At 39.8% G+C, this 15,339-nt stretch overlaps 2 protein-coding genes across 4 annotated transcripts in view; both read left to right on the forward strand.

The window, feature by feature from the left end:
* LOC126388232 (uncharacterized) overlaps window positions 1–2,370 on the forward strand; it is a 29,974-nt gene extending 27,604 nt beyond the window's left edge. For all 3 annotated transcript variants that reach the window (XR_007569731.1, XM_050041227.1, XM_050041228.1), the window contains exon 3: window positions 1,741–2,370. Coding sequence is in view for 2 of the 3 variants with exons in the window: in XM_050041227.1 (XP_049897184.1) it covers window positions 1,741–1,968 (228 nt within the window). In the remaining variant the exon portion in view is untranslated. The remainder of the gene's footprint in view (window positions 1–1,740) is intronic.
* Window positions 2,371–6,934: 4,564 nt separating this feature from the next.
* Window positions 6,935–14,784, forward strand: f9b (coagulation factor IXb). The gene is made up of 8 exons (XM_050039352.1): window positions 6,935–7,282; window positions 8,974–9,143; window positions 9,252–9,276; window positions 9,360–9,473; window positions 9,614–9,745; window positions 11,641–12,059; window positions 13,245–13,389; window positions 13,526–14,784. The coding sequence occupies exons 1-8, from the start codon at window positions 7,180–7,182 to the stop codon at window positions 14,086–14,088; spliced, it is 1,671 nt and encodes a 556-aa protein (XP_049895309.1). The 5' UTR covers window positions 6,935–7,179; the 3' UTR covers window positions 14,089–14,784.
* Window positions 14,785–15,339: the final 555 nt, after the last annotated feature.

Here is a 15,339-nt window from a genome sequence, read left to right on the forward strand (position 1 = left end):
CATTAATGGGTGATAAATCCTTTGCTTATAGGTTAATTTATACATCAGTTACTGTACAGGCCATTATTAAGATCAGCTTTTGCCAAGCTGGGGAAAATACTCAACAACCATTACTTTATTAACATTTATTACTGCAGACTTAAGGTATTTTTGTTATAGTATTTATCGTTAATTAAGATTAGATAATACTTTATTGATCCCAAACTGGGAAATACTTGTGTTACAGCAGTAAGTAATCAAACACTATGTGGACAGTAACATACATGTAAATACAAGAAGACAAAAACAGATCACAATAGAATATGAGAATATTGAAATATACAGAATATATACACAAATAAGCAGCACTAAAATTTAAAAGAATTTAAAATAATAATTATTTATGAATGGCTCAAATCCATCATGCTTCAGAAACTGGCTGTGTGAACTTGTTTCAGTCATTCACATGGAAAAACTGTGATTTAATTATCCAAAATGTGAATAGAAATGGGGATATTTCGGCTCAGGGGCGGCACGGTGGTGTGGTGGTTAGCACTGTCGCTTCACAGCAAGAGGGTTCCTGGTTCGACTCCAGGAGGGAGCCCTTCTGTGTGGACTTTGCATGTTCTCTCCGTGTCAGCGTGGGTTTTCTCCAGGTACTCTGGATTCCACAATCCAAAGATAGTCTGGCGACCTGTTCAGGGTGTACCCTGCCTCTCACTCAAAGTCAGTTGCGACCCTCAAGAGGATAAGCGGTTACGAAAATGGATGGATGGATATCTGGACTCAATGAGTCATCTGGACGGGAACCGCACTTGGATACTTCCTGTGTACCCTGTGTGCGAGTGTTTGTTTTGGTTGGGTTTGTCAGGGTTTGTATCTTCATGTTGTAATACATCAATAAAAATAATACTAATTAAGGACTACGTGACTCTTTTAAGACTTGACCGGTTATTAGAAAGTGATAAACATGGTACCTCCATGTACGCAGATATGAATGATGGTAGGGCATTGTTCTTATAGCTCATAACTGATTAAACTAACCATTAATAAAACCCTGTATAAATGGTGCCTTGTTAGAAAGTAGTACTGAATCGAATAAAACAATCATTATAAACTTGTACAATTACACACACTCTGTGAGTTCTTATCTAAATACTGAGGTAAAAATGAAACACATTCTCCTGGGGTGTACGATTGGATGTGCATCTTTACTCTTACTGACTTAAAGAAGGTCACCATATTCACGAGGTTGTCTTTAATCCGATAGACGCAGAGCCTCCTGCAAACTCAGCAGCCTAACACTATGCAAATGTGTCAGTTTATTGATCATGTAATCAATTGGTGCTAGAAAATGGCTTTTTTTCTGTGGCAGAAGTAGGATACACTTACATGTTGTCCCGTGCTGCCTGAATAAGATGGCGTCATGCTTGCTACTGGGTGTATTTTTCTTGAGTTAAAAATGGCATCATAAACTGTCACAGTACAAATCTCTGTCTTTATTGACTCAGTCACTGTTATCCACTTATGAAATAACAGTGACAATGTCTGTGAAATTGACAATGACAACTTAAAGCTGCGAGTTTCCTGCAGGAACAATAATCATATCCTGCTCTCTGTTTCTGAGACAAACATAGTGTCAGAACAATGTGATGTAACAATCTTTTTCCTGATCTGTTCTTTTTACATTTCAGTTTGGTGCCAGACTCTTTCTAAATTCTGATTTACACTTGTTCTTCTCCTTTTCTCTGTCTTCTGCAGCACCATTCGGTTCAAGTCCACTTGAGAAGACCATCCAAAAGGCTTCGTTTTGTTAGCACTCAGTGTGAAGAAGTTGGGTCAGAGATAAATTTAGTTTCCTCTGTTAACCTACATCAAGCAGCTGCATGGCACAACAGGACTGGCCTGCTGGAAGTAGCCCCAATTTTGTTTGTGTCTGCCTCACACTGTCAAGAATCGATTACAGGGGACCCAGTTTATGCTCTGTAAGCAGCAAGTTTAAGGTATTTGCTGTAAGTCTTTCAAAGTCTACTGTCACAACTGGTATTTCTGGAGCAGTCAGGATGAAGGGTTGTCCCACAGACAGATTCTGTGTGTCCTGATTTTTACTCTCTGGGCGTAACTGTGCGACAAATTGTCTTGTTTATATGTCTCCTGCAAAAGAGATCTTGATCTCAGCAAGACTTCCTAAATGAAGTTCATCCTCATCTGTCTGACAGTTCCTGATTAATTCCTGTACATGTCTTTTTTTTTCTTTTTTTTTGGCAAATAAAGTGATTTTGCTCATGATAAAAATAGACTATAGGACACTTAGTCCATTTAATTATGAAAGCAATGTAAGGTCATCACATCTCCAGGTGTACCTAACAAGCAACCAAGAAATAAAATCTTCTAAAGTTTACATTTGCTGTATTTGTATTCTGTTGTAGTGTAAAAGAGTAATAAACAGAAATGTTTTGTCTGATGGCTTCCTCAGTGTATAACCTTTTTAATGAGGGGAGCAGCATTAATGCACATATAGTTGAAACAGATCAAGCACAACTATTGAAATGCAACACACATAGAGCCAGTTATACTGGATTGATGAGTGAAAAAAAAGTAAAAATAAGTAAAAAAAAAAAAAAAAAAAAAAGAAGAAAATATAGAAATAGATTGAACTTGTAATATAAAACAATTAATTAAAAAAGAAAAATAATAAAAAAAAATAGATAAAATAAAAAATAATCACTATAACCACATAATAATAATGATAATAATAATAATAATAAAAAATTGTATTTATAGAGTGCTTTTCATGTTACTCAGAGACACTCTACAGAAGTTAAAAATGATCAGAAAAATAAAATACACAAAAATATATAACACACCAGGAACACCCAAAAATATAATAAAACAATTACTAAAAATGTAAATAAAATAAAAATTTAATAATTTAACCAGAATTAAATTTCAAGTAATAAGCAATGCAGTCATAATATTGACAACAAAACTGAAAAGACCTCTGATTTACAAAAAAGTTGTGAAACCTCTTACTCCTAACTCCTAAATATCATCTTTAAGTTGCCTCTCCTGTAGGCTGCAGATTTGTCAGCTGTCCCCATACACTGAACATCCTTATTATGACGATTTGCACCAGTGACCTGTCTTGCAATCGATTTGTGTTCCCTAACTGCAGCACACAGGATCATGCTGTTTGTAAATCTTACTCACAGTATACGTTGTCTCAGATGACAAGTGTTTCTGACTCTTGTGTAACGGGTCTATGACGTCAAGTTGTTGTGGCTTTTTGACTCCAGCTACTAAATGAACCGTCAGACCAAAACACAGCTGGCCCTGTGCCAGAGCCTCCCCTGGAGGATTACTGTTCTGGGACCAGCTGCTCTATTAGAACAAAAAGTGCCACATATGACTGCTCCTGTTCCCATCAGCACAAAATGCCTAAATAGAATTCAAGCAGCCAGACAGGGCCCCCATTGGTAGCTTTGATATAAAATGAACATGTGTATTTTTCATTCTTCTTGGTGTGGCTGACACGTAGGGTTAATTAAATCACACCAAGTCACGCCATGACAGATTAAGTGTCAAGCATAAGTGTTAAATTGAACTGCCTCTGAAATGTTCTCTCGTCAGTGGTGAAATATCACTCATTACAGTTTCCCATTACCTCCCCAACACAGTGAAATAAGACTACCTGGAGCTAATTTAGATAAACCCAAGAAATCCCAAATCATATTTTGCTCTGTAATTTACCAGTCCTAATAATTTCTCTGTACTGTTTGTGAGCTGGTCTCAGGGTCAGCTGTACACAACTCTGTGTTGACGAGGGAGACATCGACCTCATGAGTCATGCGCTGGGTGCAAAGCAGCTGTGTGATTATATTCAGAAGGCGGAGGGCATTTCTTTATTGATTAATGAGAGGGTGTCATGAAAGAGGTTATTGACTTGATCCTGGGCCTGCACCCGGAGTCATCATCATGTCTTCACCTAGCTCAACAATTAGATGAGTGACCAAAGAACTGATACTCCATTATACTTTAAAAGTCAAAAGAACTTCTGCAAAAAGCATATATTTTAACAGCCATGTAAACACAATAAAAAACAAGATATAACAAGACTATAGATGTTAAATGCTGCCTGCAGCAATGACACAAATAAATATATACAATATCATACACAATAATGAATGAAAAATGAATAGAAATCTCAATGTGATTAATTGTGGGCCTCAAAACCATGATTTGAAAGTTAATTCATCAGCTATGTTGTGCTTTTTCTGCCTTTTTTTTTTTACACACAATTCTTGTTTCCTCACCAGTTTACCGATAATCAGATTATATAAATGCTGATCTATCTGATAAGCAGTCATGTAACAATGTACAGTCTGGATGGGATTGTTCACACTGGGGACAAGCTTTCCCACCACCAGCATGCTTCTCCTGGTTTTAAACCCCAGCAGCCCGCTCCTCCAATGCTGCGCCACTGTCCACATCGCTAACAAATCTAATCCCAGGACACCAATCAGCAGAGAGTGGATTTAATCATAATTGTTACCAAAATGGTGTCCTAATTGTTATCCCCTCTTGCAGATTTTTTCCTCTGTAAAATCTATAGTTTGCAAGGGATGTAAGGATGCAACCCTCCCATGTAAATTATCCCCAGCCAATAAGTCACCACAAGGCCGCTGTTGCCAAGGAGCTGCTGGCTCAAGGCCAGCTGACCTGGCTGTCAGTCACAGTGATTTGTCCGCAGCCACACCCAGTGTAATTCACAGTCTAATCAAACAGCCTTCAATGCTCAATATCAGGCCTGGGGTTTCTCCGCGTCTGTGTGTAAATAGCAGCATCAGCTGAGGAGTTTTAATTATATTATCAGCCTCCTCTGCTACATATAAATGTCTTTAAGATGATTTACCTACCTGGATTTACACTAACACTTTTCCACTAGTACAGTTTAAAATGTGAGGAACAATTGGAGTATGCATATTTGAAAAGTGAGGACATTTTTGGCTAGTTCTCAGTTTTTTAAAAGGCTGTTTGAGGAGGGTTAAGGGTTAAAGCAAGTCTTTGTAAATGTTGCTGAGCAGCAGCCACTGTTGCTAGACATAGACATTTTTTATGCGCTTCATAGATTTATTTCTCTCAAATTTCCATCGCAAATGTGTTAAAATCAGTGTAGTGAGCACTTCTCCTTCCAAGATAATCCATCCACCTTACAGCGTGGCATATCAGGATGCTAATTAAACATTACTACAGGTGTGCCTTTGGATGGTCACAATAAAAGGCCACTTTAAAATGTGTAGTTTGATCACACAACACAATGCCACAGATGTCACAAGTTTTGAGGAAGCGTGCCATTATTAATATGCTGACTGCAGGAATGTCCACCAGAGCTGTTGCCCTGAAACTGAATATTCATTTCACTACCATAAGACATCTCCAATGTCATTTCTGTGAATTTGCCAGTACATCCAAGGAGTAGCTTCACCAGCCCAGGACCTCCACATCCAGCATCTTCACCTGCAAGATCATGTGAGACCAGCCACTAATAAGCCAAGCCAATAATTGCTTTGTAAAACCAAAGAATTTCTGCATAGCAGTTCATAACTGTAACTGACTTGTGAGGTTGAGAGGAGGTCTTATGGTTGTGAAATCAACGTTCAATTTATGGGCAACAGCTCTGGTGGACATCCCTGCAGTCAGCATGCCAACTTGCAACATCTGCAGCATTGTGTCGAGTGATCAAACTGCACATTTTAGGTTGGCCTTTTTATTGTGACCAAACAAAGGCACACCTGTGTCATAATGATGCTGTTTAATCAGCATCTTGATATGCCGCACCTGTCAGGTGGATCTATCTTGGAAAAGGAAAAAGGCTCACTAACACTGATTTTAACACATTTGTGATGGAAATTTGAGAGAGACGTATCTAATGAGTGCATGAAAAAAAGTCTTAGACCTTTAATTAAAGTCTATGAAAAATGTGAGCAAAAACAAAAGTGTTGCATTTAATTGTGGCCTTTTATTGTGACCAAACAAAGGCACACCTGTGTAGTAATGCTGGTGTTTAATCAGCATCTTGATATGCGACACCTGTAAGGTGGAGGGATTATCTTGGAAAAGGAGAAGGGCTCACTAACACTGATTTTAACACATTTGCAATGGAAATTTGAAAGAAATAAGCATAAAATCGCAAAAAAAAAAGTCTTAGATCTTTAACTTAAGTCTTTGAAAAATGTGAGCAAAAACAAAAGTGTTGCATTTAATTTTTTGTACACATGTAAGTGTGTGTTTTGTTGCTAATAAATACAGCTTTCTGTTTGTAAAAGGAAGAATATGCTGTTTCGCCTTAGTTACATTGTGAAACTAGAAGACGAGCAGCCACGCACATCCAGTATAGACAGGAGCTGGACAAAAAACAAAAGAAGAAGAAAGTCCACACACTTTTAGCTCCCAGTTGAAGTGCAATATAAATTTATTTAGCACATCCCAAAAACAATGACGTGTTTCAAGCAGCATATGCTCTTTGTCACTTAAATAGTGAAACTGAAATTTTTTAAGGTCAGAATTAGATTTAAGTTAAGGCTGTTCAGGGTAAAGTTTGGGCCAGCCATGTTGTTGTAATGTTTACATGTAAGAGACAAGGGAATGAGGGTCCTCACAAATGTAGAAGTACAAATGTGTGTGTGGGGGGGGGGTTTGTGTGTGTGTGTCTGCACATTTACCCCATTAGAAACTGTCACGTAAGCCATGTTGCAAAAGCTGCTTATCGGACAAGACTCATCATTATAAACAACATGATCAACAGCTGGTAATGTCAACAAACACCCACCACCACCCCCCTCACACACACACACACACACACACACACAATGTCGAGACCTGACCATCTTGCTCATCAGTGGTCAATATTTGATGTTGCTCAATTTCAACCAGACTTAATAAAATAAAACCATCTGCTTTTCAAATGCTGTCACCTTATATCTCTCTCTCCTTCAGACATTCACACATTCAAAATCTCTCACACATTTTTTCCCCTATCCTCACTTTCTCTCTTTCACTCTCTCACACACACAAATGTGAACTAACACACTCTGCGGCTTCCCAGGTGAGTAAACAGTGTGTCTCTGTACTTTGGAGTGGTGGATCTATCTCTCTGGCACTGAGATCAGGCTTTGGCTCTACAGTCAAAGCAGACGGACAATGGACAACGACAAGATGGCCGGGGCTTGTTTGCTGGCTTTTGTTGCTGTTTTACTGCTGGAGGTGTCCGGACTGGCCGCTGAAATCACAGAGTCAAACACAGGTAAATGGCAGCGAGGCAGGTATGGATTGAGGAGGCAGCCAAAGGTTGGATATGTACAAATATAGGAAGAGGCTGGAGGTCAGCTGGGCCTCCTAAAAAGACCTCTGACCCTAAGTGACACCACTCACTGTAGTTTTGAAAGGTGGTAGTAAGAAGTATGTAATTTCTTATGTCGTAGAGGACAGCAGATGTGATACAGTGTGCCAAAAAATGTTGTTTGCTCAGAATATGGTGTGTTATACGTCCTGCAGAGCTTTGGAGCTTCATGGACATGGATAGTGATGTAGTAGGAGTGCAAATAGCTGCGTTTGGAGACGTTTATAAAGACTTTTTGATGCTTTTTTGCAACTCTAAAAACTGGCCAACTTTTAACCGTTGAAATCCATTGTAACCACTGTGAACTTAAAGGTCCAGTGTGTAGGATTCAGGGGCATGTAATGGCAGAAATGGTATATTATACTATGTTTTCAGTTGTTTATAATCACCTGAAAATAGGAATGGTTTTCTTTTTGTTACCTGAGAATGTGCCGTTTATATCTACATACGCAGCGGGTCCTCTTCCATAGAGTCTGCCATGTTGTTTCTACAGTAGCCCAGTATGGACAAACCGAACACTGACTCTGGATAGGGCCATTCATGTTTTAAAATTTTTACATCAGTCACCAATGTTTCAGTTTTGCAAACTCACCACTAGATGCCACTAAATACTACACACGAGACCTTTAATATGACTCCAGCTACAGTCTACAAGGATTTATTGTTTGATAATCAACAAAAGATTATACTACTAGTACTATTACCAAAGTCTTACTACCAAAAACAAATATGAGTCCGGTTTAGTTCTTGATTTTACACTTGACATCAGTGATGATAGGCTACATAATCGCTACATGCATTTTGACAAAGGTATTCTGATTAAAGATTTATCAGTATTTACAACAGGAAGATTTATACTATATATAAGTGGATAAGCAAGATGCAAAGACACTGGTGATGCAGTGTATGACCTATTTCTTAATACAAAGGGACAGGTGCTTGCTGGTGTTTTGAAAACTACGAGAAGTTATTGTAGTTTTGCCCAATAATCTGGTCTGCTTACGAACACAGTCAGCAGTTGAAGCTGCAGCAGTGGCTGTGACACACACAGATGCAGTTAAGCTACTTTAAAATTCTTATTACCACCCAATTCTCACAGTTTGTGTCATATTGGGGGCCTGCTCCTTCTCAGAGTCACAACTCTGTCAAATCTGAGCACACAGACGTATTACTCATCTTTTTAGATTCAGTGTAACTTATACTGTCTTATCTCTGAGGTCTATCGCGAATGAATCTCCACAAATTCACTTAGAAACATTTTTTAAAAAAGATCCTCTTTTATAACTCCAGAACTTGCCTGAGAAACATCACATTTTTAAGTTTTCTATGGTATTAAACAAGAACTGCTAATAGCTAATTCGACATACTTATAATGGTGCCTCAAGGGCTCAAGTTCCCGAAGCATCATGAGAATTATGGCTCCAAAACTTAGAGGACAATCCTCTACGGAAGGCAAGAAAAGTTGTCTTGATTTTGTCTGTGGTTGTGCCCACAGTGTCAGACTTTGAAAACTGCTGATATAGCCTGAAGGGTACTGCTGGAGAATGTCAGAGCTGTGTCAGTGATTTCTTCTTTGTCTTCTGTTACCTTCTCAGGAGCTGTGTTTGTGTCACAGCAGACGGCAGATGCGGTGCTGCGTCGCCTGCGCAGGTACAACAGCGGCCATTTTGAAGAACTTTCAAAAGCCAACCTAGAGCGGGAGTGCAGAGAGGAAACCTGCACGATGGAGGAGGCCAGGGAGTGGTTTGAGGATGATGACAAAACTGTAGGTTACGCACACACACACTCACACAATCCAGTCTCCCACTGTAATAAAGTGTGTATAATGACTGAACTCTGAGGTCTCTCACTAAAGTTCCTGTTTCTATTTCAGATGGCATTCTGGGCCGGCTACATTGGTAAGACGAATTAAAGACAAGTTAATTTTAAAGCAAATCGTCACCCCTGAGCCTGTGTGTGCATGTTTTATGCTTGTCTGTAGATGGTGACCAGTGTAAGCCACCCCCCTGCCAAAATGACGGTGTGTGTGAAGACGGAATCAACTCATATGTCTGCTGGTGCAAACCAAACTTCAGTGGCAAGAACTGTGAGATGGGTGAGTGTGACAGGCTGGATAGGATCTTTACTTTCTTTCTGCTAACATACAATATCTCTAATAATTAGATTATCAGTGTGGGAGGTAAAATGATTAAGAACAAAAAGCAAAATTTACTCTGCTTTCCTGCCCGTTTCCAGAGGTGACCAAGCAGTGTTCAGTCAACAATGGTGGATGCTCCCATTTCTGTGTGATGAAGGTGGACATACCCGTGTGTCAGTGTGCAGCTGGTTACAAACTTGGGTCAGACAAGAGGAGCTGTGAACCAACAGGTAAATTAAAAAAAGTCATACATAGCATTCAGCAAAGTCGTTTTTGGGGTGTTTTATATTCAGAAGTCCATTTCCATCCCTGATTTTTTGGCCAATATTTTGTATCTCTCATCACAACCAGTTACTATGCTCTAGTTTACACTCTGAGCACTACACTACACACACTACAAGGAATGTAGACTGAGCAAAGAGTGCATATATTGTCAGTATACTGCATATACTGCACTGTATTTTTGTATCAATATCATAATTTATTAGTTTATTACTGGTTTATTTAGTTTTAATAATCTGAATCTACAGAGTAACTTGTGACTAAAGCTTTAAAAAAATCAATGTAATGGAGTAAAAAGTACCAAATTTGCCCCTGAAATAGTACAGAAGTAAATACAGTAAATGTATTTAGTTACTTTCTATATAGTACTTAGCTTATTAAGTATAATGTCTAAGCAAAAAGTAATCACAGTCTATGTCACATCTGCACAAATGGACACAATCCAACAACACTGGAACCCCAATATATACATTTTTCTAATACTTTATTTTTTTCAAGCCCATTTTCATTTATATATACAGAACATTTTCAGTCAGTGTTAAAGGGAAAATAGAAAAAGAATTAAAAAGATCATCACTAAACAGTTAAAGAGATGTAGGCTAACTAATAGTAGAAGATACTAACTAATAAGTTCTAATATCTCATACACTGTACACATCTTCATATCTTCCCAATTCTTTATCTTGCGAGTTACTTTCTCTATGAACTTTATTTCTTGAATCATGGTTCCACCCTTTGGTTATCTGTTTCAACGCTGTGATTCTCAAGATTCTGAATAGGTATCTTTCATTTTGACTGAAAGTAGTTGGAGGTTTTAAAAAATCTCTTCCATTAACGTAAACACTTTCAACCAATATGTATTTAATGCTCTACACAAGAAGAAAATATGCCATTATTTAGCATGATCTTCTCCACAGTTACTCCAGCATTAAGAGCTTGATCTCTTCTATTTTGAGATAAAAGCCTCGGGTCAGGAAGTGTCACAGGTTTATTTTCCGAGCAAATTCTCTCTAATATAAGAAATTGGTAGTATTTCCAGCTCTTCTTCTCTTTTTCTTCATGATAGTGGTTGTTTTTTCCTGTTTTCCTTGTAGAGCCCACTCTAAACATTTTGACACTAAATTATACTTGTCTCATAAAATCCTGGTGTCAGCTGCTGTTCCTCACCCAGAGTCACAGACCAGAACTTTAAAGTGATTTACAAGTTGTCTTTTAAACAGCAATAAGACAGAAAGCTCGACTCATCATTTTACATTTCTCATTCCTTTGGTCTCCATTAAGGGATCACGGGCTGCCTCGTAAACTGTGCGTTTCACTTTATAGCTGTCAAATAAAATGCATAATTTATGGATGTTGTTGACAGCGTGAGCACTCTGGGCGGAGAACCACAAAGAAAACCAGCATTTTAAAAGAATGAGCTTCAACATAAATAGATACAACCAACCTCTGATTACACTGACCTTAACCACGAAGAACATTTATCTGCTTAAACATGTTAAAGACCACTGAACACCCAAATCAATTGATCACCTAGTCACACTGGAGTTAGCAACAAGGCAAATATGATACAATCTGAACCTTTACTCCTCTGGAATCTTGAGTTACTTTCATCTCATTTCCCAATGCACTTATTGAAATGACAAATGTACATCTTGGTACTACGTGTAAAAAAGACAAGCAGTTGGATGAATCTGTCTTTAGTGTAAAACTAGTATCTTTCTGCTTCAACCTTAGCCTGTGACAGAATAACAAAGGGGTCGAGTAGAAAAAAATCTGACACTGTAATATATAATGATGTCTAAGAGACTTAACTCTCTTTGTTACGCCTTTATTTCCCACTCAGAACAATTCAGCTGTGGTCGTGTGAACATGTCCTCCACCTCCTCCGGCAGGTCCATCCTTGCCCCCCGCTCACGCAGTTCCAACGACACCCTGGAGGATGACTTCAATGACGATGATATAACACAGCTATATGATGATTACTATGACCTCCATGCAAATGATTCAGACCTGTCCAACACCTCTGTGGCCCCTGCAGTGAACAAACGTTCAGTGAGGTCGATTCTGAACTCCTCTGCAAATCCAGCGGAGACTATTGTGAACGGTGGGCAGGCAAGCAGTGCCACTGAAACGCCCACAGAGAAAGATCAGCTGCCCTACTGGGCTTTCTTCCCCACACTCCCCTCCATCACAGAAAAAGACAACACAGACCAGAGGATTGTGGGAGGCGATCAGGCCATTCCTGGAGAGATACCTTGGCAGGTATTGTAGTGTGGGATGTAGAATAAAGAGACAGGGATGAGTTGAAGGCAAGTGGATGATGGGATGATGGGATGATGGGATGATGGGATGATGGGATTCAGTTCATTGTTAAGTCCAAGTAGATGTTTGTGCCAAATTTGAAAAAAATTCCCTCAAGGCGTTATTGAGATATTGCTTTCAAGAGAATGAGACAGATGAGGTCACAGTGACCTTGACCTTTTGCCATAGAAATCTGATCAGTTCATGTTTGAGTCCATGTGAACGTTTGTGCCAAATCTGAAGAAATTCCCTCAAGGTGTTCTTGAGAATTCACATTCACAAGAATGGGATGGATGGACAACCACCAAAGGGGTTGTACATCCACCTGGGGGCGACTGTGGCTCAGAGGTAGAGCGGGTCGTCCACTAAGTGGTTCGATCCCCAGCTCCTCCGGTCTGCACGTCAAAGTATCCTTGTGCAAAATGCTGAACCCCGAATCACTCCTGATGGCTGTTCCATCAGTGTGTGAGTGTTTTAAAAACTGAGTAGCAGGTGGCACCTTGTATGGTAGCCTGGGCCACCAGCGTATGAATGTGTGTGAATGGATGAATGTAACTCGTAGTGTAAAAAGCGCTTTGAGTGGTCAGATGAAAGGGACTAAATAAGTGCAGGTCCATTACCACTACCAAAGCATAAAAACAACCTGAAGCTTCTTTTATAAAATGGGATTTCTTAGACGCGGTCGCTGCAGCAGTGCAGATGCTCGTCCACTATGTCTTTCCGCTTCAACATTTCCAGGTCACTGGGACAGGAAATATAGCAGGAGAGGCGGAGTGAGTATAGAGGAGGAAAAGACTGGATTCAGAGAAAAGGATTTAACAAAAGACACTGTCAAGTTGCATTAATGAACATGTAGGTTGCAGGGGATTTGGAGCTTGAATTTTTCTGGTTTCCAAATTTATGGAGGCCTTGTCCAAAACTGCTGGATTCTCTCTTTAAAACGCACAAAGGTCACAGTGGAATAAATACGAATGCAAATAGTAAAGAGATGACAGAATAGACTGCAGCAGTGAGGACAGAGGGTGGATGGAGGAAAGAAAGTGGGAGCATTCAGAAGTTTAGAAGGGGGCAAAGAAACATGTGCTGTGACACTGCTCTGCCAAACTGAGCTTATAGGAGTACTTGTGTTTCTATGTGTGTTTTCAGGTGGCCCTGATGTCTTTCTCAGCTGTCCTTCAAAGAGCAGAGCCTTTCTGTGGGGGGTCTTTGCTCAGTGAATTATGGGTCATCACCGCTGCCCATTGTCTGACGGAGGCTCATGCCACTGGAAGGAATTTCTTCGTCAGAGTGGGTAGGAAAAACAAACATTATCCATAAGTTTATATTTTAATTCTCGGACCGATATCTCCAAAATACAAATTGTTCTTTTGAAGGACCGTGTTGACCAAATTACTGCGAAATTACTAACTCCGAATTTATGCTTCTAGGTGAACATGATGTGAGCAAGGTTGACGCTCCAGAGCGAGATCATCAGGTGGCAGAGGAACATTTGCACCACATGTATAATGACAAGATGTCACAGTATAACCATGATATTGCACTTCTGAAGCTTGCCACTCCGGTGGAACTGTCCCGTGAACGGCATCCCATCTGCCTGGGCCCCAAAGACTTCACAGAGAACCTCTTGAGGGAGGCCAGCAGTTCTCTTGTGAGCGGCTGGGGACGGCTTAAGTTCCGTGGCCCCGAGGCCACCATGCTTCAGAAGCTGGAGGTCCCCTACGTAGATCGCACCGATTGTAAGCAGAGCAGCAGGGACCACATCACGCGCTTTATGTTCTGCGCTGGCTTCCAAAGTGAACAGAAGGATTCGTGCCAGGGGGATAGTGGGGGGCCGCATGCCACCAAGTACAAAGACACTTGGTTCCTGACAGGCATCGTCAGCTGGGGAGAGGATTGCGCCAAGGACGGGAAGTATGGCATCTACACTCGAGTCTCACGGTACTACCCTTGGATCAGTCAGAAAACAGGGCTCCACATTATCAAGGAATAACGCAGCTTTCAGCCAAAGAAACACACAGAAGAAGCCAAGTTTTTCTTCCACTGAATCATGTTAATTTCTTCAATTAAATGTAATAAAAATATTGTGATGAAATATTGCAGTATTATACCTTGTAGCTCTTCATCCAGTGTTTCATTGTATGCAAGAGCAGATTGTAAATGCAATCCTGAGACGCCAAATAACATGTAAAAATTCTTTAAATGTCCCTGAATCTTAAAGGCCCTGCTCACCAGTGTTTCCACTTATTTGCTGATTAGACCTTTGCTCAGGTTGACTTTGGGTGGAGCTATACTGGAATTACCAAGGCCAGAGTTACTGTCACACTGTTGGGAAATACCACTGCAGGGCAGGAAATAGTGTGAACTTAAAAAGCTGTGTGTTTAGCAGCAGCAACAGCAAACAATGCCCATGTTTAGAAGTAGAGATTTGAAGCTTTTACCAGAGGTGGGATTCAGTCACACGTTTGCAGGTCTCACGTCTTAACCTTCAAGACTCAAGTTACTGTGATGAGAGTCAAGTAAGTCAAGTCCCTGCTGTAAGTCAAGCAAGACAAGTCAAGTCATTGGTTGGGTCAAGCAAATCACAAGTTAAGTCAAAAAAATGTCATGATCTTGTCGAACGTGAGCTTTTTAGCTAACGTTTGATCAGTCAGTTAGCTAATAAGTTGAATAAAATGATCCACTTCTCTATCGTCTTTTGTGGGTTTTGTGTTGATGGATGAAGTTGGATGTTGTGGTGGTTCATTTTACAGCTGCAGATCTTGCATACCACTTTTCTTTTAATTCAAATTCTTCAATTAAAATTTTATTATTTTTGCACTAGCCCCCTCAGTGCTGGGCTGCTCCTGCATTTGCCTCTGCTTTTCTACTTTTCAATATCTAAAAAATGCAAATATTTAATTAAAAAAAAGTCAAGTCTTTCAAGTCATCTATCTCGAGTCTAAGTCAAGTCTTAAGCTTTGAATACCAAGTCAAAGTTAAGTTGAGTCTCAAAGTCCTCACAACTGCAACTTGAGTCTGACTTGAGTCAAGTCATATGACTTGAGTCTTCCATCCTCTAGTTGTTGCAGTCACTGCACCCATGCCTTGCTCCTGTTCTGCTCCTTGTATACTGTACCATGTTGTATATACAATAATACAATGTTAACAATCAATACATCTTAAATTACAGATCAGTCTCACCCTACCTGTTAAATTGGTACATTGTGAGTCCTGATATTTTTACAGCTTTAAGTTTAATTGG

The sequence above is a fragment of the Epinephelus moara genome, chromosome 3 (assembly GCF_006386435.1).
Source record: "Epinephelus moara isolate mb chromosome 3, YSFRI_EMoa_1.0, whole genome shotgun sequence".
Taxonomy (NCBI): domain Eukaryota; kingdom Metazoa; phylum Chordata; class Actinopteri; order Perciformes; family Serranidae; genus Epinephelus; species Epinephelus moara.